We start from the raw sequence: 24,384 nt of genomic DNA, 5'->3' as shown, positions 1-24,384 counted from the left end.
CTAGGTTAGGTAGGAAAAGTATGAAATTGCTATGAGCTAGAGAGTAGTTCTATCAGAAATTAAAACATACTTCAAAGTCTGTAATTAAGAGTGTCATACTTGCACACAGACAAACAGAACAGTGGAGCAGATGAGAGCAGAAAGATAACTAAGATAAATAAGTCTGTTAAAATGAAACACTCCATATAAATATTAGAAGATGTAAAATCTGGGAAATACTTTCTAATGGACTCAAAATCAGAAGGTAATAAAATATCAATGAAGTCAACTACACCAAAGATTAAAAGAAAGAGGTCTTCCTGGCCAAAACACTAACAGTCAACTAGAAAAGAAAGAGCAGTTTCTGCTTCTGGTAATAGCTGAGCAACTCTCACTGAACCAGCTTCTTTGCAAACAATCGCCATAGACTCCAGACAAAATATTTTTTTTTAACGACTAACTAAAGAGTTAGTTCACTAAAGAGGGAACAACAGCAAGCAGATCCTGGAAGGGGTTGACACTTGGAAGAATTATGGGTTTTCCTTTTTTTTTTTTTTTTTTTTAATGTCTATTTATTTTTGAGAGAGAGAGAGCTTGCAGGCACAAAGGAGGGAGGGGCAGAAAGCAGGGGAGAAGGATCCAAAGAAGGCTCTGTGCTGACAGTAGACAGCCTGATGCGGAGCTCGAACTCACAAGCTGTAAGATCATGACCTGAATTGGAGACGCTCAGCTGACTAAGCCACCCAGGCGCCCCAGGTTTTCCATTTTTTTTAATGACACTGTTTCTGAGGTTCAGGCTGTAGCTGGCAACGTGCAAAATGCCTGAAGCCAAACAGATCTCCGTAGTCCTGTTGGTCTAAAGAACCAAAAAACAAAGTTCAGGATGATCACAGAAGCTGCAAAGGAGAAGGAAGTCTGTGAAAAAAGAAAGCCACAAAGGTGGAACTATAGATTTGGATGTAACCTCTATCCAAGGCTCTGGCTGACCCCTGACTATGCACACGTGGACGAGATGGCAAGTGGTCCATCTAAGCCTAAACTATCCAAACTGAGATTTCAAAATATGGTATTTAAACTTAGCCAAATTAAATGTTGGCTGAAAGAAAATAATCTATATTCTTTGGGGAAATGTAACAAAATCCACTCTCTACAGTGTATCAGTAAACAACCCACAATTTCTAAACATACAAAGGAACATGAAAATGTAGCCCATGCTCAAGGAAGAAAAATAAATAAAGTAACCAATAGAGACTAAACCCGAGATGACCCAGATGTTGGAATTGGCAGACAATTATTTTAAAACAGATTTTATAACTGTGATCAGGGTAGTAAAGGGAATTTCTCTTCATTTAGTCCCTTGATCACAGTTACAACAGCAGGGCTTAACATCTCAAGGTGCCAGGGAACAGAATTCAGGGATAAAGAAAAAAAAAAAAAGCTGGAAATTTAAGGAAATCCCAGAAGTGGGAGAACTGAAGACGAAACAAACACCCACATCTAAATATGGATACTTCTAAAACCGCCGACTCACACCAAAACCTAACGGGTGCAGGAGAGATCCCAGAAGGCGGAGGGACTTTCTGTGACTTCTAAACTATTCCCATATAAAAGGGTTTTCAAAAATGGTTAAAGTTGAATGATATTGAAAACACTATACATCTAAGCCTTGGAGTTTGTTAGAGCTATTCTCAGAGGTAAATGTATATCCTAAATGTTGAAAGAGAAAGAAATTAGAGAAAGAAAGAAAATTAAGAGGTATAAAGTTCTAGTTATAAGATAAGTCAAGGTGGCGGGGGGGGGGGGGGCGGGCAGCACCTGGCTGGCTTCAGTCAGTGAAAAGGGCGACTCTTGATCTTGGGGTTGTGAGTTCAAGCCTCCTGTTGGGTGCCGGGGTTACTTAACAATAAAATCTTTAAAAATAAAATAGCGCCCAAGGGGCTCAGTCAGTTAAGCATCTGACTTCGGCTCAGGTCACGCAAATCATGGGTTCAAGCCCCGCGTCGGGCTCTGTGCTGACAGCTCAGAGCCTGGAGCCTGCTTCAGATTCTGTGTCTCCCTCTCTCTCTGCCACTCCCCCTCTTGTGCTCTCTCCCTCTCTCTCTCTCAAATATAAACATTAAAAATACTTTTTAGATTAAAATAATAAAATAAAATAATAAAAATAAATAATAAATTAAAGTAAAATAACATAACATAACATAACATAAAATAAAATAAAATAAAATAAAATAAAATAAAATAAAATAAAATAAAATAATGGGGCTCCTGGATGGCTCAGTCAGTTGAGTGTCCAAGTCTTGATTTTGGCTCAGGTAATGATCTCATGGTTTGTGGGTTCAAGTCCTGAGTCAGGCCCTGCCCTAATGGTGTGGAGCCTGCTTGGGATTCTCTCTCCCTCTCTGTCCCTCTCCTGCTCTCTCTCTCAAAAATAAATAAATAAACATTAAAGAAATAAAAATAAAAAAGTCATGGGGATGTAAAGTACAGCATAGATAAAATAATGAATCGTATTTTAGTGACTCTGTATGGTGACACATGGTAACTAGACTTAGCATGGAGATTGTTTCATAACGTATATAAATGTTGAATCACCATGTGCACCTAAAACTAACATAATACTGTATGTCAATTCTACTTCATTAAAAAAAAAAAAAACTGAACATAAAATGCCAAACATTTATAAAATTAGTAAAATAAATATCCCCTCACCCGCCAAAAAGAAGAAAGAACTAAAAATGGAACTTTTAAATTTATAAATTTGGGGGCGCCTGGGTGGCTCAGTCGGTTAAGCATCCGACTTCAGCTCAGGTCATGATCTTGCGGTCTGTGAGTTCGAGCCCCGCGTCGAGCCCCGCGTCGGGCTCTGGGCTGACGGCTCAGAGCCTGGAGCCTGCTTCCGGTTCTGTGTCTCCCTCTGTCTCTGTGCCCCTCCCCGTTCATGCTCTGTCTCTCTCTGTCTCAAAAATAAATAAACGTTAAATTTATAAATTTGGCTTCAGATAAGTGTATCTGGCACGTCTCTTGTCAGTATTGTTTTCTTTTCAAATTATTTGTCATTTTCCCACATTTTCTTCTTTAAGTGAATTATTAGAATAGTTTAAGTTTTGGCTGGAATTTCTCTAAATTCATAGAGAAAAAGGAGAAGAACTAATATCCTTATAATATTGTGAGATACATTTCCTAATTTTTTCTCTTTGCTGCTCTGCTTATTTTCAGCTCACGTTTTTTTTTTTTTTCCCTGCACACTTCTTTCAAACTTATTCCATTTACTGCTACTTTTTGCCACATTAATTTCTTATTTCCTATTTTCTATTAATTTCTATTCCTATTTCTTATTTCCTATTTTCTTGCTTTTGTATAAGAAAGCTAATGATCATCATCTCTTATTTCTCTAACTGAACAATCATATTACTGTTCATATTTTTTCCATTAATTCTCTTGGATTGTCCAGCAGTGTTGCTACATTATCAGTAATTGCGATGGCGTTGAATCCTTTGTCCCATTTATACCCGACACGGCCCTTGCGTCCCACCAACGCATTCTCCAGAGCAGGCTAATACTTTTGGAACCTGGATTGTATCATGTCACTCCCCGGATAAGCTTTCGCTGACATCCCATAGTGCTTAGGACTAAAAGACAAAATCCTTCCCCAAGTCCTACCTTCCCGGCTTCATCTTCCCGCCCCTGTGCACAGCCAGTACGCCCCCCGGGATGCAGCTGTCCTTCTCAGGACTTGTGTTTTTAAGCCCGTTCCTATTTTCAAGACAGAGAATGTTCTCTTTGCCTGCAACATCCTCCACAGTCCATAGGCCAGCATTACTCTGAGTCATGACTTCGGTCTCAGCTACGGTTGCTCTGTCTGCGACACTGGCGCTAAGCCTGCCTCCTAAATCAGGTGCCACCAGTTATTTTCTCCCTTGGAGCAAAAATCCTTCAGCTTTCACTCAGGCCTCTTTCTGCTATTCATACAAGATTTTATAGTCACTTTGTGTTTCAGCCCCCCAGCTTAAATTCAGTATCAGCAGGGGACGCGTTTGTTCTGTGGTCTCTGCCTCCCCAGCACTCGGCAGGCTACCGGGCCTACAGGACACGTCAGCAAATAGCTTCGAAATGACGGCAATTGCTTGTGTTTCATTGGCAACTTTCTCAACCACTCCCCCACGTGGCCGTCAATCATTCCTGGCGGCGGCAAAGTTATGCACGGCCCCGGAGGAGGCAAGATTTAGGACTGTGAATTTTTGACACAGGTTTTTATTCTAGTTAAAACACACACACACACACACACACACACACACACACACACACACACAGGGACACAGACTAAGGGCTCAACATAACCCTGGAGGTGAATTTACTACCATGTTTACCAACACACAAGACTTTTTTTTTTTTTTTCCCAAAAATAGTAAGTAGCAAATACCTCCAAGATTCTGCTTTTTTCCATTCTAAAGTGAATATGGTGTACCGGGGAACATGTATCTCATGCTTAATAAAAAGGTCTTACGACAATATATAATGATGGTATTGTCTGAATATCCTGAGAGGCTCCCCATAGTAAGGAGCAAAGTAGCCCCACCTGGTAAAGAAAGCATCTAGGCCTGAAGAACAGAGGTGAGAGATCTGGGTTACAGTCTAGGACTAGTCAGATCTACCTGCAAATCTGTTTGACTATCAGCCACAGCTCTGCGTTTTGCGACCTAATTATGTCTTCCTTCTAACATTTGTCTTTCAGTCCAGACTGTAACAAGACCCACTGGCTTGTCTGTCCCAGGGAGACGTTTCTATAGAGTAACAGTGCTGGCTCCATAAAGAGCTGTGACACCCACAGACAGTATTGCTGATTTCCTGTAAAACCCTCTCACGCTGACTCTCGTAGACACGGCTACCCTCCTTTTCTCCAGCAGCGAGGGCACCATCAGGACCAGAAACTGCAGAACGTGCGCGAGAGAATAGCACAGCCAGGTCATGGATCAAATTGGGGCTGGGTGAATTAGTGTTTCCTTCTGGAAAGGTGACACATGGTTCCGATACATCAAATCCCACCAAATCCCAGCCCTGCTCCAGGCTCCAAATGAAACGTGCACTATAACCTATGCTTTGTAAGACCAGGACAATAAGGATAATAAGGAATTAGTGAAAACTCACTGAGTATTGCCTCTGTGCCAGCTCTCAGGGTTTTGAATACAGTGATTTCATTTAATACCCACGTAACCCAATGGGATAAATAGAGTAATTATTCTTCTCATTTGGCAGGTAGCGACAATGAAACCCAGACAGTGCAAACCTTGCCCAAAGTCACACAATTAGTTAGTGGTGGGTGTGGGAGCTGACCCCCGCAAACCAGGTCTTAGGGATCCTGTGTCATCTGCTTTGTTTTGCCACGGACTAAAAGTTTCTGCAGTGGACCCCAAGATGTCCACTGGGTTTCCTTCTTCCCCTGGGTGCCTGTGCTTTGTGGGGTCTTCTTTATGGAAACAAATTTTAAGCTGACAGCAGGAATGAGGAGGGAAAAATTCCATTAATGTAAGTGCCCCAGGGGCAAGCGCTCATCAGAAATAAACATGAAAGAGAGAAATGCAGATCACGGAAAGAAGACATTAGAACAGTGCTACCATTTTCTGTATTTCTAACCCACTTCCCAACAAGTGGCTCACAGTCTGTTCAGACAAACTATGAACAGATACAATTTCTTGATGACCTTCTCTGTATGTTGGGCATTAGGGGGAAGTACAGGGCCTTCATGTAAGTTAACATGGAGTGTTCGGTGTTAAAGAATATTCTTATCCTATTTTACATGGATAGAAAATGAGGCAGAGAGAATTCAACTTTCTCAACGTCACTCAATTCCAGTACATGGCAGACAAGGTCTGATGACCTGAGGTATGTAATGTCTCATTATTCATACATATCTGGGAGAGGATTAATTCACTGGAATACTGGTAAGCATCGTGTCTAGATACCCATGTCCAGCTTTGGTCTCCCAAACACACACACACACACACACACACACACACACACACACACACACACACACAGAGTCATTCAGACTCATCCCACAAAGTGTCCAAAACCACACAAAAATGGAGTTGGGACGTCAATAGGGAGAGTCACACAGAGACGGGGTGAATTTGATGATGCGGCTGCCAGCTGTGTGTCCATCTTACTGCAAAATACTGGCTCTAGAATCATCCAGAAGGGACCTATGACTACTATTTGCTAGAGATTTCCTGTGTACCAGCAACGCCACCCTCTTTCAGTCACTCTACTTGGTGTGCGGAGTGACCCTGCATTCCTATCCCTGGCTCACAGGTTGGGACGTTGAGACGCACGGTCAGGAGCTCCCAGTCCCTCAGGGAGGGAGGCTGAGTTAGGAATTGAAAAAAAAAAAAAAAGCTGCCTCTCGTTCTAAAGGCTGGACTCTTCGTCAGTGTTGCTTTTAAATGGTGCCTTTCAGTGGTGAAGAAAAGCCACACGCAATCACAACCCACATCCATCCATCTCTCCAGCTCCATTCCAAATCCTGAAATCTGTCTGCGGGAGGTCCTGAAGCAGCAGGAGTCTGTGTGTGTATGCATGGGACCCCACCTAGAGGCTGAACGTTCACCCCGAACTCTTGACATCAAATTTATCAACTGCTCCCAGCCCAGTTCTCAGTGGTTTGAGCCAATGAAACCCCTCGTCTGCAATCTTAAGGGGAAAGCGGAGGGAGAATTGCAACTCTTTCCCCTCAGGCTGGCCTCAGTCTCAGCAATGTCCAGCCCCATCCAGGCTCGTACCCATGACCATCCCTTGCCTGCCTTGGGGTCTCTGTGGTTACGCTGTCCCACCACTCTGTCAGCCAAGAAAGGAATCCAGAGCTGAGGCAAAGTTGCCCCGAGACCCAAGGGGAAAACCGCTGTCCTGTTCAGTTCTGTACCTGCCCTCTCCCCTCAGACATTCCCCCCATACCTTACCCGAGTCTAAGCCGTAATGAGACACTCACCAGGCCTCTTACAGGAACCGGCAGCAGGTCTGTGGCCATCAGTAAATATATGCCGAGATTCCCCAAGTTCATTTCCCCCCAGGAGCCGCAATTACCCTGTCATCTGTGAGGCACTGACACCTTCTACAAAGAGACCACGGTGCATCTGCAGAGAAGCTGTAAATGTTAGTCCCAAGACAAGTCAGCATCAGCAGTTCCTGGGGATCATTAAGACATAGACTAATTAACAGCAGGTGCAGCTGCGAGAAAACTTTGCCGAGCCCCCTGCGGTGAACCTTGCATCTAAGGGAGCGAGGGACAGACAGGGCGTGCTCAGCTCTGTGCTGAGAAAGGTCCTACCAGCGTCTGCAAAGTGCATCGTCATTTCCAAGTCCTGCTCCCACTTAGGGTCACAGTGACGAGATGTGTCGCATACACACTAGACTCTGAGTTCTAATGGTTCACTGTTAAGGGCGTGACCTCTGCTGATAGTCTGAGTCACCCAGACATTGGGAAGGCTGCAACAAGTGCTATCCCCATCCTCCTGTGGGGGCCCCGTTACCGCCAGTCCTACCCACCTCTCAGGCCATTCCCAAGTTTGTCTTCTCGAGCTGTCCTGCCAAGGCAGCGTGGTCAACAAGTGACTCTGCTTTCCATTTCTGAAGGTGCCTCCACCCTAATCCTGGAATCCCTACTATGAGGAATAGTACAATTCACACCGTTCTGCTTCCTTTCTTTCCTTCCACTACCCAGAGCTGACTACAGATCTTTCTCGATGTTTCTTTATATACTTTATGTGTATTCTTCCATTTCTTGATAAGTCAGTTTAGATATTTACCTCCCTCCCTAAAATGATGAGATCAAGGTTCTCACATTACCTTTCACCTTCTTTCCCCAATTCTCTCCCAAATTTTTGTTTTACAATTTCTATATTATCATTGTTTTTAGCACTTACATTAGGCTCTGTGACTAAAATTCCCAAAATCTACTAAAGGCTTTTATATCTCTGCTTAAAGGGATTTGACGCTTACACTCAGTTCTTTTGCCATTGTTTACCTGTTCATCTCTTATGGGTAAAATTCACGTTCCAGTAACTTCTTGAAGAAGTTCATGGGAACTACACTTCATCAGTTCTTGCCTGTTCAGCAATGTTTGACGGCATCTTGGCACTTGGAAGACTTATTGGAGGTGAAGGTGGTCTTAGTGACCCTGAGCCTTCACATTTAGTAACCTATCTACCTCTTCCTTTATTTCGGTTACCTCGAGTAGTTTTCAATAAAGTGGTGTAAAACTGTCTAATTCTCTTATAAGGTTTATCGTGAACAGAGTACTTAAAAAAAAAATTTTTTTTTTTACATTTATTTATTTTTGAGAGACAGAGCACAAGTAGGGGCAGAAATAGGAGACAGAATCTGAAACAGGATCCAGGCTCTGAGCTGTCAGCACAGAGCCCGACACAAGGCCCGAACTCACAAACTGAGATCATGACCTGAGCCGAAGTCAGACGCTTAATCGACGGAGTCACCCAGGTGTCCCGTGAACAGAGTACTTTTCAAAAATGTTCTGATTATTGCCTAGCACTCAACTGAAGCTGCATATTGATCAAGCATCCAGAGAATCCTCCTGGGTTCTCTTACTATTCTACGTGGTTGCCTGTGGATTCTCCTCCCATGTAGGCAATCATATCATCTGCAAATAATGGCAATTTTTTCCTGTTTCCAATTTTAAGCCCTTTCGTTATTATTGTCATATTGTGCTGATTGAGATCTCCAGGAGTGCTTAGGAGAAAGGTGGCAGCAGATGTGTGTACCCCATTGCCCAACAACCTGGGAACATCTTTGAGGGTCTATCATTAAATGTGATGTTAGCTGTAAAGTTTTGCTAGCCAATACCCATTAAGCTGAGAAGATATATTTACATCTGCTTTGCAGAGAAATTATGTTTTTTCACAAATAACCGTCGACTTTTATCTGTATTTTGAGGGCCAGTGTTCTTGCAATGATATTCTTTTCAAGTATATTTTTATTGACGTAGAAGTTGACGTAAGTTAGCCTTTCAAAGTATACAATTCAGTGACGTTTACACCTTCACAATGTTATGCTACCACCATCGCCACCTCGTTCCAAAACATTTTCATCGTTCTAAAACCAAACCAAACCCAACCCAACCCGTGACCATTAATCAGTCAGTCTCCATGCCCTCTTCTCCCCAGGCCGTGAGAGCCAATCCAACAATTTGCTATATTTTTTTCCCAAGTTTTATTTATTTGAGCAATTTCCACATCCAATGTGGGGCTTGAACTCACGACCTCCAGACCAAGACTTGAATGCTCCTCTGACTGGGCCAGCCACGCGCCCCACCGCCAATTTGCTTTATGTCTCTATATACATTTACCTATTCTGCACATTTTATATAAACAGGAATACAACATGTGGTCCTCTTTGTCTGGCTTCTCTCACTTAGCATGTTTTTGAGGCTTCTGTGATAACATTTAACAACACTTCACTTGTGTAGGCAATCAATATTCCATCACAGATATATGAGTGTATACGTGTGTGTATACACACACACACACACACACACATATATATATATACACACACACGTGTATATATACACGTATATATATACACATATATAAATATATATACACACATATATATACATGTATATATACATACAGGTAATATATACGTGTATGTATATACATACCACATTTTGTTTGTCCATTCATTCACTGATGGACATCTAGATTATTTCCACCTTTTGGTTATTGTGAATAGTGCTGCTGTGAACATTCATGTACAAGTATTGAAGTACCTGTTTTCAATTTTGTTGAATATATACCTATGAGTGGAATTCTGGGGTCATACATAATTCCATATTTAACTTTTTGGAGGGACCGCCAAATTGTTTTCCACAGCAAATGAACCACTTCACATTCCAGTTATGCTCAAGAATTCCAATTTCTGCAATGTCATTCCTAATGTTAGTAAATACTGGGTATTTTAGGAAATGCTAAGACAGAAAATGTTTCTAGTGCTTAAGGACGTGTTTTCATAATAAATCCAAAGTTCCTGCATGACACAGCACTTGCAATAAATATACATGAACACACACACACACACACACAAACCCAAGTCTTTTCTCCCCCTTTGTCTCATGTGTTGCTTGGTTTTTAGTATTTCATGTAACTCTTTTATCACTTTTGCATACTTAAGAAATAAGGCTCTAGAAAAACGGAGGCTTCAAGTAGTGATGATTATCACACTTGGCAGAAACATTACAAAACACAGTAAAAATAAGGAGAGCAAACTTATGCAGTCTAATTCTTTATAATACTTATTAATGAGTCAAATTACATATTACAAGACATTCTGACTCATAAGGAAATAGAACATCCCTATTTACACAAGATTGTGTTACTCAATACTCTATGTCTATGCTGAGAAATAAACCCTAAAAATAATGTTCCTTCATGTAACTCCAAGAAATAATAAAGGTAAATACATAAAGTCCACATTACACAGTATAGTCCAGAACATAACTCCTATAAACCTTTGTCACTATTCAACTTCTCCTTATTCTGATTTTTTAAATGTATTCAAATGGTATCATATTTGCAGAGAAAATATCTAATATCTCTGGAATCCTTTCTAAAACCATTATGTTAATCCCTTATAAAATAATTTTGTTCTATATATAGCTTCCAAGTTTAGCTAATAACCCAAATCTAAAATGCCATCAAACATAGAAAAACCCTGACATTTCATCAAATCTAGCATGCATCACACGTAAGATATGGTCAGATGTGAAGAAATAAATCCAGAAATGCAAAAGTAAAACACAATCTATTACTGATGCTTTTGCCACATTCACTGCTCTGTGGACAGCAAATTCTATTTTTAAGAGCTTATTATGCTCAATGATATCCAATCCTCCACAGAAAGCATTTTTAGTGACTATGATCACAGTATTTCTATAATATATCAGACATGATTCCTTATGGGTTTTATAACTTCACTGAACCTGGAAATTGTTTCCTCGTCTGAGAATAGGATTTCTCCGCTATGGGAGTTAGGGGGCAGTTAAAAAGCTCTGAATTGTATCCTGTTTGAGGAAAGCACCAGCATCCTAGAAAGTCTGATTGGAAAGCAAGGGCTTTGGGTGAATGCACTAACCTCTGCCTCTATACTTGCCAGCCTGCTGTTTCCTACAGGTCCAGCCCAGCCATCCCTGCTGCAAACTGGCTGCCCCCACAGCCCACATCCTGCCATCCTGTCCATTTCTCCTGCCTCATGGGGTTTTGTGCAATTTGGATTTTTTCTATAAACTGACACTCTTATTTGTGTAGCCTTTAGTTAAGAGATTTTTGTAGTAAGAAACTAAGGACCTCCCTTCAGCCCTGAACAGGTCTCCCCTCTGATTGCAACTCAAAGTTTTACATACCTTTCCAGTTTACTACTCACTAAATGTGTGACTATGACTTCACCCCCCTTCACTCTTCTACATTCTTTTTTTTTTTTTAATTTTTTTTCAACGTTTTTTATTTATTTTTGGGACAGAGAGAGACAGACCATGAACGGGGGAGGGGCAGAGAGAGAGGGAGACACAGAATCGGAAGCAGGCTCCAGGCTCTGAGCCATCAGCCCAGAGCCCGACGCGGGGCTCGAACTCGCGGACTGCGAGATTGTGACCCGAGCTGAAGTCGGACGCTTAACCGACTGCGCCACCCAGGCGCCCCTCTTCTACATTCTTAAAGTCTTATTTTAGCTTTACATTTCAGAAGTGGTGAAAGATCCATCTGTTCAACAAGATATGAAATTATTTTTAAAAAGCTCTGAATTGTAGGGGCGCCTGGGTAGTTCGGTCGGTTAAGCATCTGACTTCAGCTCAGGTCATGATTTGCAGTTCGTGAGTTTGAGCCCCACATTGGGATCTGTGCTAATGGCTCAGAGCCTAGAGCCTGCTTCAGATTCTGTGTCTCCCTTTCTCTGCCTCTCCCCAACTTGTACTCTCTCTCTCTCTCAAGAAAATAATAATAAAAATAAAAAATAAAAAGCAATTTAAAAATCTCTGAATTGTAAATAAAGTATTAAATGTTTTTAAATGTTTATTTAGTTTTGAGAGAGAGAGAGAGAGAGATTGTGAGCAGGGGAGGGGCAGAGAGAGAGGGAGACACAGAACTCAAAGCGGGCTCTGGGGTCCAGGCTCCACACTGTCAGCACAGAGCCTGACACAGGGGTCAAACTTACAAACTGTGAGATCATGACCTGAGCCGAAGCCGGAAACTTAACCGACTGAGCCACCCAGGAACCCCATTGTAAATAAAGCATTTTAGATAATCAGTGTAATTAATGGCATTTCTTTCTTGCTATGCAATGAGTTTTGTGGCCAAAGGATTTACCTACTATATGAGTTTGCAGATAATTAGTGAGCTCTGACGTCTAGATGCAGCCTTTACTACATTTGCTACATTAATAGGGTTTTCCTCCTACACAAGTTTGTTGATGTACAAAGATATGCATTAATTGGAGGACTGTATCACATTCACAGTATTTCTCTCCTGCACAAGATGGTCAACGAGTCTGACTTTCCAGAGAATGGTAAGTCCTTTATCACAACCTTCTTGTAATTTTTATTTTTATGTACAATGAGATGTGATTTTCCTTGGCTTTTCTACACTCACTGCAACTCTAGGGTCCCTCTCCTGAACGAATACCCTAAAGTATAACAAATGTGCTTTGAAAATGATTTGAAATTGATTTCCCACTTTCCTTGCATCTCACAGGTATTGCCTCCTAAATGCACAGCGTCTTCCAAATGACATTTTTTAAATGTTTGTTTACTTTTGAAGGGGGGAGGGAGGCACAGAATCTGACACAGACTCCAGGCTCTGAGCTGTCAGCACAGAGCCCAACGTGGGACTCGAACTCTGGAATGGCGAGATCATGACCTAGGCTGAAGTCTGACGCTTAACTGACTGAGCCACCCAGAGGCCCCCGAATGAAATTTTTGACAATCACTGCATTTATAATGTTTCTCTCTTTTGGTGAGATCCCTGTGGTATACTGAGAGGAGTCTTCGGATGAAAGGCTTACAACTTTCCTTGCATCTATAAGGTTTACTTCCTATTGAAGTTTCAGAAAGGTCTACTATAATCACAGCATTCATGGCATTTCTATTCTGAATGAGTTCTCTGAACAGAGAGGACTGACTCATCAAAACCTATTTCTCATGTTCCTATGGTCACTGCATAGACACTTTTCCTCTATGCTGAGTTTGCTGATGATTAAGAACAGCTGACTTCCGAAAGAAGGCTTTTTGGCATTCATTGCATCCATAGGGCCTCTCTCCTGTGTGAGTCCTCCGGTGACCTATGAGAGTTGACAAAGTAGCAAATGCTTTCTTACAATCAGAGCATTCATATGGTCTCTCTCCTGTATGAATTCTCTGATGGACAGTGAGATACGATTTAGCCGTGAAGGCTTTATCACATACGTTACATTTGAAAGGCTTCTCACCGGTATGGGTTCTCTGATGTATAATGAGAGTTGACTTACAGGACAAAACCTTTCCACATTCACTGCAGCCATGAGATTTCACTCTTGCATGACAATTTTGCATATGGTTAGTGAGACCTGATTTCTGGATGAAAGCCTGTTGACATTCACGGCATTCATAGGGTCTCTCTCCTGTGTGAATTCGCTGGTGAATCATAAGATGTGCCTTAGTGGAGAAGGCTTTCTCACAATCCAAACATTCATATGGTTTCTCTCCTGTATGAATTCTCTGGTGGACAATAAGATGTGCCTTTGATGTGAAGGCTTTATCACATACACTGCACTTGAAGGGCTTCTCACCTGTATGGGTTCTCTGATGTATAACGAGAGTTGACTTAGAGGACAAAACCTTCCCACATTCACCGCATCCATGAGATTTCCCTATTGCATGCTGAGTTTTCTTATGATTAGTTAAATCTGACCTCTGGATGAAGGCTTGTTGACACTGACTGCATTCATAGGGTCTCTCTCCTGCGTGAATGCGCTGATGAACCATGAGTTGAGCCTTTTTTGAGAACGCTTTCTCACAATCCAAGCATTCATATGGTTTCTCTCCGGTGTGAGTTCTCTGATGCACAGTGAGATGCGTCCGAACCATGAAGGCTTTATCACATACTTTGCATCTGAAAGGTCTCTCTCCCGAATGGGTTCTCTGATGTAAGGTGAGTTTTGACTTCCAAGGAAAAGCTTTCCCACATTTACTGCATCCATAGGATTTTCCTTCACTATGACGAGTTTTCTGATGATAGATGAGTGCTGACTTTGTAATGAACGCTTTCTGACATTGACTGCATCTGTATGGTCTCTCTCCTGTGTGAATTCGCTGATGGATTACGAGCTGAGCCTTTTTTGAGAACGCTTTTTCACAATCCAAGCATTTATATGGTCTGTCTCCTGTGTGAGTTCTCTGATGTACAGTCAGATGTGTCTGAACCATGAAGGCTTTATCACATACTCTGCATCTGAAAGGTCTCTCTCCCGAATGAGTTCTCTGATGTAATTTGAGTTTTGACTTCCAAGGAAAAGCTTTCCCACATTTACTGCATGCATAGGATTTCCCTTCTCTATGATGAGTTTTCTGATGAAAGCTGAGTGCTGACTTTGTAACGAAGGCTTTTTGACATTGACTGCACCCGAACGGTCTCTCCCTTGTGTGAGTCTGCTGATGAGTAGCTTTACTTATTAGCTTCACCTTACTGGGAAAGGCTTTCCTACAATCAGTGCATTCATGGGATTTCCTTCCTGCACAAGTTCTCTGAAGCACAGTCATGAGTGGTTCAAAAGCGTTCACTGCACATTCACTGCATCCATATGGTTTCTTCCCTAAAGGAGTTAGGTGATAATTAGTGAGCTCTGACTTCTGGGTGAAAGCCAGTGTACCCACAATAGAATGAGCGAGATAATAAGGAAAGGTCCAGAAAAAATTTATTTCATTTACTATAAAAAAAATTAATGAGAAAATCAGTAAAGTTTGAGGAAGCTCTGTATATTGTGTAATAGTTCTGTATCAATGTCAGTATTCTGATTTGGATTATTTTTTTGATAATTTTTTGAATATTTTGGTTATATGAAAAAACTACCTTGTTCCTAAGAAACACACACTTACATATTTAGGGGTAAAGAGTTCAGAAAAACAGTATGTACATATGTATGGAATAATAGGTAGATATACTATGATAATGCAAATGTGGTAGAATATTACCAGTTAGGGAAACCTATAAAAACAATGTGTAAGAAATTTGTGTATAATTTTGGGATTTCTCATTGAGTTAAACTATTCAGAAATAAACATTTTCAAATGGAGAAAAATAAAAAATAAAAGACATCTATGTAAAGATATATAGGAATATTACTTACAACACCTGAATGTGGAAGAGATTATTTTATGTTCGCACAGTGGATCTTGCATAGAAGTCTGGTACTTTTGATCTACTGCTGGTTACACAGTACACTGATTGTAAAAATTAACTGAGCCGGACCCTTGTATCTATACGCTTTTGTGCATGTATGCTATACTTTAAAAAAAATTTTAGGGGCACCTGGGTAGTCGGTTAAGCGTCCGACTCTTGATTTCGGCTCAAGTCATGATCTCACAGTTCATCAATTTGAGGCCTGTGTTGGGCTCTGTGCTGGCAGCTCAGAGCTTGCTTGGGATTCTCTGTCTCTCTCTCTCTCTCAAAAATAAATAAACATTAAAAATTTTTACATAAAAAAGTAAGCAAAAGTTTGGGCAGGAGTCAGGAAATGCTCACATGTGGGAGGATCCTGGAAAGAATTATTATACTAATAGTTGCAAGATGCCATTCAAGGTAACAGTGGGAGACAGGTGACATGTCCTGATTTTCTCTTTAAGAATGTCATCCTGTGTGTATATATCCGTTATCACACTAATAAGGTCTTAAGTATTGCTACATAAACACTATTTTTAGGATTGTGGACTATGCTTGTGAAAATTGGTAAAGATCTACTATTGCATACAGGATTTTTCTTGGATTATACTTTAGATATTTCCCTCTATTCTCCAACTCAGATCATTCTTTCTATATGATGGCTTAATTAACTTCCATACCCATTTCTTCCTACCCAAGTAATTGTCAGAACGTGATATCTTTATAAATCCAGATTTATAAAGTTTGTTTGTTTCTGTGTCCATGAATTTGGAGGGTGAAAGGCTGGAAAAAACTGACTTCTATTACTTTTTTTTTTTAAATGTTTATTCATTTCTGAAAGAGACAGAGTGCAAGTGGGGGAGGTGCAGAGAGAGAGGGAGACACAGAATCTGAAACATATCCAGGCTCTGAACTGTCAGCACAGAACCCAACGCAGGGCTCAAACCTACAAACTGTGAGATCGTGACCTGAGCCAAAGTCAGACGCTCGACCAACTGAGCCACCCAGGCTCCCCCTATTACTTTTAAAAACAAGCAATAAAATCAGACAAAACAAAAAAAATCTGGCTGTTATGTGGCGAACAGAGAGAAGCAAGAGTAAAGAAGTGAGAGCATTTTCAAGAAAACTATATTAATTTTGGAAAGAGACGATGAACGTTGGGCCTTGGGTGAAACATTAGTTACAGGAAGGAGTGGAGGACCTCCAGATACAATAAGGAGAAAGTATAGACTGAAGTCGCTTATGGATTGGATTTGTTGTGTAAGTGAAAAGAGGAACCAGGTGACATGATGTTTGAAGCAGCTATTAAGTCTCCAAATGCAGAAATGAAATATCTAGGTCAATGTGCATGGATAAAAGAAGGTCTGGCCTACAAACAAACATTTGGGGGTCATCAGCACATAAATGGTATTCTTAAGTCCATGAAAATGAATGAAACCACTGAGAACAAATGATGGAAATGGGCAAGGATGAAATTTCATGCTCTCTGACTCTGGAGACTTTAGAAGATGCCCAGAGAATGAAGTAAGTCCATCCATCAGGTGCAAACGATGACCAAGGAAAGATGCCAACTTAAGTCTTGAACAAATACCTGGGAGAAGCAGGTTAAATTTAGGGACCTTTGGCTTCTCACTGCAAGATAAGCATAGTTATTCTCTCGTACTGATTCTTCTCTAGTTCTCCATGCTATAGACAGTGAACCTTCCCAAAACTCTAATATCATATTTAGAGAATACCACTGTGGTCAACATTCCTAACTTCTCGCTTGTTTTTATACATTTTTCACATGGCCCACAGAAATCCAAAAACCAGATTGCTGGATAAAAGGCTTCGGTGTTAACTAGGTGAATTGTGACATTATTCAGTCAGGTGAGAGGGGTGAAAACAAGAGCTGCGGAGAACACAGGGAGGGACATTGCCAGACAGGAAGCAGAAGAGGAGAAGGAAGTCTGCAAGCTGCACAGAAAACATCCTCCTGAATATGAATCAACCCAAAAGAGAGAACAAGAGGTGCATCTCCCTTGAAACACCAGGCAAATGAGAGCCTCGTTAATGACTTAGGTATTTGCAATGATCTTTAACGTTTTGGCCTTTTTAAACACATTTGGAAGGGGTCATCCCCTCATGGGCAACTACTTTACTTTCAAAGTCTCACAGCTTCCTGGTTCTCAGCTGCTCACTTACCTGAAGAGTACTGACATTGCATTTCATCTTCTATGCTCCATGGCTTCCCTCCGTGCTCAAAATTAAGGATCATATGTGGGTTGGTAGCTGGATAGCCTGTTCATGGGAAATGACAAAGACTTGGACACTTATAATCTGACTGGGTGGGGGATACCCAGGAAAAGCACAAGGTCTCAGGAACTGACATACTTCCACTTTGGCAGATTAAGGATCTATTGAAGGTGACAGCACATAAATTCTGTCTGGGAACAGAAGACAGATTAAGAATCTATTGCCTATAAACTAAAGTCCAGTATGTTGAAGCTCTTTGGAAGCCAGGGCAAATGAAAAAGGAAAGGCTACTGTCTGTGACACTCTGATTGACACAGGGCAATCATCTTGAACTGCTGTCACAGGTTGCTATAATTCTCCAACATCATATCTTGGTATAGATTCTTCTGAGCAGAACTAGAAGGCACCACTCATCCCCAGTGAAGTCCACAGATACATCCTTAAATGACACGAATCCCTATAATAACACATTCTTCTTCAATTTGTGGTGATCGTTACTGTCGTGAGAAAGATCTCTGGGTATATGTTTCGGTTGTTTTTACCATACCTTACAAAGGCTATGTTTTTGTGTAATACTTTTCTTTTCTTTTTTTTTTTTTCAACGTTTTTTATTTATTTTTGGGATGAGAGAGACAGAGCATGAACGGGGGAGGGGGAGAGAGAGAGGGAGACACAGAATCGGAAACAGGCTCCAGGCTCCGAGCCATCAGCCCAGAGCCTGACGCGGGGCTCAAACTCACAGACCGCGAGATCGTGACCTGGCTGAAGTCGGACGCTTAACCGACTGCGCCACCCAGGCGCCCCCTGTGTAATACTTTTCATTATTCATTATGGTAAGAAATAAAATGCCATTAAATCTGCCTTCCCATATTATAATACATGGATGTGTCAAATCAACATGTTACACACCTTAAATTTATATGATGTTATATGTCAAATATATTTCAATTTAAAAAATATATTGCAATTGTGCACTTAACTATCAACTAATCCAATAAATTAGAAGTTTGGGGGGCACCTGGCTGGCCCAGTGGGTAGAGCATGTGACTCATAATCTCAGGGTTGTGAGATCAACGTGGAGCCTACTTTAAAAAATAAATAAGTAAATTAGGAGTTTTTGAAAGGAATACTTAAATCCTACAGGTAAAATATCCCTGAAATAGAAATCTCTGAAAAACATTTTTAATGTTTATTTTGAGAGAGAGAGACAGAGAAAGGGAGGGAGGTGTGCCCACGGGCATGGGGACACAGAGGAGGGGCAGAGAGAGAAGGGGAGAGAGAATCCTAAACAGAGTCCTTGATGTCAGAGTAGAGCCTGACACAGGGCTCAATCTCATGACCGTAAGATGCACAACTGGGGCCAAAATCAAGAGTAGGACACTTAATTGAACCACCCACGCGCCCCTCTGAAAAACATTTTTAACATCTATTTAAAAGGTAGAGAGCAAAGTGCTAACATAAAAACACAGCAAGTAGCCCTCAAGGACCTTTTATCTTTTTTCCAACTAAACACTACCTTTTATTTATTTTTATTGAGGTATAATTGACATACATTATATCAGTCTCAGGTGTGCAACATAATGATTTGCAAAAGATCTGTGAGATGACTGTCACAGTAAGTCTAGTTAACATCTATCACGATGCACAGTTACAGGGAAACATGTATCAACAGAGAGAACACAGAATCAGACATGAAATGACTGCACATGCGTTAATTATCAGCATGGGCCATTAGTATATTGTAATATATTGAGAAATAACACACCCAAAATATGAGGAAAGAATGAGATATTATTAAAATGACCATTCAGGGCGCCTGGCTGGCTCAGTTGGAAGACTATGTGACTCTTGATTTCAGGGTTGTGAGATTGAGCCCCAATTTGGGTGTGGAAATTACTTAAAAATAAAATCTTGGGGCTCCTGGGTGGCTCAGTTGATTAAGCATCCAACCCTTTTTTTAAATATTTATTTACTATTTTTGAGAGAGACAGAGCACGAGCAGGGGAGGGGCAGAGAGGTTGGGAGACACAGAATCTTAAGCAGGCTCCAGGCTCTGAGCCATCAGCACAGAGCCTGACATGGGGCTCAAACTCGTGAACCATGAGATCATGGTTTGCACCAAAGTTGGACACTTAACCGACTGAGCCACCCAGGCGCCCCATCATCTAACTCTTGATTCCAGCTCGGGTCATGATCTCAGTTTATGAGTTTGAGTCCCACATTGGGCTCTGTGCTGACAGCATTCGGAGACTGCTTGGGATTCTCTTTTTCTCTCTTCTCTTTCTGCCCAACCCCCTGCTCTCACTCATGTGTGCACACTCTTCTCTCTCTAAAAATACATAAACTCAAGGGTGGCTGAGTGGCTCAGTCGGTTAAACATCGGACTTCAGCTCAGGTCATGATCTCACAGTTCAGGAGTTCGAGCTCTGCATCGGGTGAGCTTGAGCCCCACTTCGGGTGAGCACAAGCCCTGCTTCTCTCTCACTCCCTCTCTCTCTGCCCCTCACTCACTTGTGGCCTCTAAATAAATAAATAAATAAACAAACAAACTAACTTAAAAAATTTTTTAAATATATTAAAATTTTTTATTTTTATTAACATTTGTTTATTTTTGAGAGAGAGAGAGACAGAGCATGAGCAGGGAAGGGGCAGAGAGAGAAGGAGACACAGAATCCGAAGCAGGCTCCAGGCTCCGAGCTGTCAGGCTCCAGGCTCCGAGCTGTCAGCCCCGATGTGGGGCTCGAACCCACGAACTGTGAGATCATGATCTTAGCCGAAGTCAGACGCTCAACCGACTGAGCCACCCAGGTGCCCCTAATTTTTTTTTTAATGTTTATTTATTTATTTTTGAGAGAGAGACAGAGTGTGAGTGGCGGAGGGGCAGAGAGAGAAGGAGACACAGAAACCAAAACAGGCTCCAGGCTGTGAGCTGTCAGTGCATAGCCCGACACGGGGCTCAAATTCATGAACAGTGAGATCATAACCTAAGCTGAAGTGAGAGGCTTAACTGACTGAGCCACCCAGGCACCCCTATTTTTTTAAGTTTATTTATTTATTTTGAGAGAGAGAGAAGAGGGGCGGGGGGCGGGGGGGAAGAGAATCCCAAGCAAGACTTGTGGGCCTTGAACCCACGAACTGCAAGATCCTAATCTGAGCCAAACTTAGACACTTAACGATGGAGCAACCCAGGCTCTCATAAAAAAATTTTTAATGACTATTCAGATGTATATGAACCTGTTGACCCTTGAACAATATGAGGGTTAGAGGCAGCAACCCCTTATGCAGTCAAAAATCCATGTATAACTTTTGACCCCCCAAAAACTTACCTACTAATAGCCTAATGTTGACCAGAAGCCTTACCAATAACATAAACCATTAACACATATTTTGTATATGTTTAAATACTGTAGTCCTTCAATAAAGGATGTTAGAGAAATGTGACGGATCCACGCAGTTCAAACCCATGTTGTTCAAGAGGTCAAGTGTACAGTCAACCCTCATTAGTCACAGAGGGTTTCTTGACTGTGAATTCACCTACCTGCTAATATTTCATTGTAACCCCGATATCAACAGTCACAGTGAAATTCTGCAGGGAGCGAAGAGTCATTTGAGCAGTGGGTAATTGGAATTGCCCCCTTGGGTATATTCCCAGTTGAGTTTGAACAAAATGATGTCCTGCCTTCTTGTTTCAGTTCTCACACTGTAAACCAGGGTCCTTTTCATGGTCTATTTAATGCCATTGTTTTTGGGTTTTTTCCCCCACGTTTTTGCTTTTTTCTTAGTGATTTTGCTATTTGAAATGGTCCCCAAGCACGTGCTGAAAAACTGTTTAATGTTCCTAAGTGCAATAAGGCAGTAAGGCAGTGATGCCCCTTATGGAGAAAATCTATGTGTTAGATAAGCTCTGTATAGGCATGAGTTATAATGTAGTTGGTCATGAGATTTATATCAATAAATTAATGATATATGTTAAATAAGGTGTCTTTAAACATAAGCACACAAAAACCAAGGTTATGCCTTGCTTGACGAAAATGTTGTGACCAGGGGCTCACAGGAATCTAACCCATATTTCTCCTAGGAGCAATTGTTCAATATTTGGTAATCAGTGTTCATGGTGACTTTACAGAATGTAACTATTGTCAATAATAAGAATTGAGTGTATATAGTGTATATAGTAACTAAAACTAGTGACCTAATTGACAATTTAATAGCTGAACAGATACAGATGAAGAATTAGTATATTGGAATAGAGATCTAAACCCCCAGCCTGAAATGCAAAGGAGAGAGTAAGAAACATAGAGGTCAATTCTAAACTGTATACTGATGCAGAAAAGACTTGGAATATCCAAGGCAATGTTGAAGAAGACAAAACCTGGAGAGCATAACCCTCACAGATTTTAAGACTTAATACATAAAAACCTATAGTAATCAAGATATGGTAGTATTATTAGTACTAGGGTAGTAAATACAACAATAGAAAAAAATACAAAGATCCCAGAAAGACGACTCAGTATACAAAATTACCTATTTTATGACAAGATGCCAATGTAATTCAGTAGGGGAAAAACAATGGTCTTTTCAACAACAGCTGTTCAATTGGATAACTATACGGGGAGGGGGCAAGATTTTCACTCCCACCTCACACATACCGAAAAGTAAATACAGGATGGATCACAGGCCTAAATATAAACAATGAAGTATTCAAATTTCTAGGGAAAAACTTACAAGACTCATCGATTATTATGGGATATGCAAAGATTTCATATACAAGATGCAAAAAGCACTAACTAGGAAGGAAAATATTGACAAAGTGGGTTATTACCAGGCATGACTGATCTTTACCAATTCTCAAAACCATGGCCCACTTTAAAAATATCATTCTTGGGGCGCCTGGGTGGCGCAGTCGGTTAAGCGTCCGACTTCAGCCAGGTCACGATCTCACAGTCTGTGAGTTCGAGCCCCGCGTCAGGCTCTGGGCTGATGGCTCGGAGCCTGGAGCCTGTTTCCGATTCTGTGTCTCCCTCTCTCTCTCTGCTCCTCCCCGTTCATGCTCTGTCTCTCTCTGTCCCAAAAATAAATTAAAAAAATAAATAAAATAAATAAATAAATAAAATAAATAAATAAATAAAAATATCATTCTGGGGGTACCTGGGTGGCTCAGTTGGTTGAGCATCCAACTTCAGGTCGGGTCCTGATCTTACAGCTGGTGGGTTTGAGCCCTACCATCAGGCTCTCTGCTGTCAACACAGAGCCTGCTTTGGATCCTCTGTCCCCCTCTTTGCCCCTCTCCCTCTCCCTCCCTCCCTCCATGTCTGTCTCTCTCTCTCTCTCTCTCTCTCTCTCTCTTTTTCAAAAACAAATAAAAAAAAATTAGAGGTGCCTGGGTGGCTTAGTCGGTTAAGCATCTGACTTCAGCTCATGATCTCCCAGTTCACAAGTTTGAGCCCTGCATCAGGCTCTGGGCTGACAGCTCAGAGCCTGGAGTCTACTTCAGACTCTGTGTTTCCCTCTCTCTCTCTGCCCCTCCCCCACTCATGCTCTCTCTCAAAAAAAAACAAAAAAAAGAATATTTTCTTAAAAATTAAAAAAATCGGGGAAGGGAAGGGAAAAAAAAAAAAAAAGAGGTTAGAGTGGGAGAGAGCCAAAGCATAAGAGACTGTTAAAAATCTGAGAACAAACTGAGGGTTGATGGGGGGTGGGAGGGAGGGGAGGGTGGGTGATGGGTATTGAGGAGGGCACCTTTTGGGATGAGCACTGGGTGTTGTATGGAAACCAATTTGACAATAAACTTCATATATTGAAAAAAAAATTAAAAAAAATCATTGTGTGTGCTTGGCAGTTATACTGATAAGGTCTACATAACATAAATGCAGCCTACCAGTGGTTATAGGTAAAAGAGAAAGGTGTAAAATCAATGATCTAATTGCTACTTTATGAGGCTAGGGGGAAAATCAGCAAACAAACTAAACATGCTAAAAACAAATGAATAGGAAACTGATAAACAAGAAAATTGAAAAGATTACTAAAATTGGTAAAGCCATAGGGAGACTGATTAACAAAAAAGAGAGAAGAGAAACTAAAACAAAGTGATGAAAAATTAATCAACACTACTAATCCTAAAGACATTAAAAGGAAAATATGAGGGGCGCCTGGGTGGCGCAGTCGGTTAAGCGTCCGACTTCAGCCAGGTCACGATCTCGCGGTCCGTGAGTTCGAGCCCCGCGTCAGGCTCTGGGCTGATGGCTCGGAGCCTGGAGCCTGTTTCCGATTCTGTGTCTCCCTCTCTCTCTGCCCCTACCCCGTTCATGCTCTGTCTCTCTCTGTCCCAAAAATAAATAAAAATAAAAAAAAAAAAAAAAAAGGAAAATATGATATCTTTTAATGACAAAGCACATTTCAGGCACATCATACTGAAGCTGCTGAAAACCAAAGATAAAAACTAAATCTTGAAAAGAGTCAGAGGGGGAAAAAGGCACATTATATATTGGGAAATAGTGATAGGAATGATTGCTGACTTCTAACCAGAAACAATTCTGGGAGGTCAGAAGATACTTTAATCACATCTTTAAAGTGACCAATAAACAAACAAACAAACAAACAAACAAGCACTGTTAACCCAGAATTCTATCCTCAGGGAAAATATTATTTTAAAAGCAGTGTGAAATAAAGACATTTTCGTCACTAGAAGTCCAATGCACTACACATTACACCACAGAGCCACTGGAGATACATTTTTAAATAAGCAAAATCTGAGAGA

The 24,384-nt window shown here is 41.2% G+C and overlaps 1 protein-coding gene across 6 annotated transcripts in view; it reads right to left on the bottom strand.

The window, feature by feature from the left end:
* LOC131499863 (zinc finger protein 577-like) overlaps positions 1–24,384 on the bottom strand; it is a 52,007-nt gene that overhangs the window by 1,735 nt on the left and 25,888 nt on the right. For 3 of the 6 annotated variants that reach the window (XM_058708346.1, XM_058708345.1, XM_058708347.1), the window contains 2 exons: positions 17,577–17,672; positions 11,690–14,826 (listed from right to left, as the gene is read on the bottom strand). In XM_058708346.1, coding sequence (XP_058564329.1) covers positions 13,190–14,826; positions 17,577–17,672 — 1,733 coding nt within the window. In that variant the 3' untranslated portion in view covers positions 11,690–13,189. Of the gene's footprint in view, positions 1–7,021; positions 7,159–11,689; positions 14,827–16,679; positions 16,984–17,576; positions 17,673–24,384 lie in introns of those variants that run through there. The other 3 variants (XM_058708356.1, XM_058708353.1, XM_058708354.1) reach the window with 3 other exon arrangements.

The sequence above is a fragment of the Neofelis nebulosa genome, chromosome 17, assembly GCF_028018385.1.
Source record: "Neofelis nebulosa isolate mNeoNeb1 chromosome 17, mNeoNeb1.pri, whole genome shotgun sequence".
Classification (NCBI taxonomy): Eukaryota; Metazoa; Chordata; class Mammalia; order Carnivora; family Felidae; genus Neofelis; species Neofelis nebulosa.
Note: the sequence above shows the minus strand (reverse complement) of the source record. Positions and strands in the feature narration are given on the sequence as shown.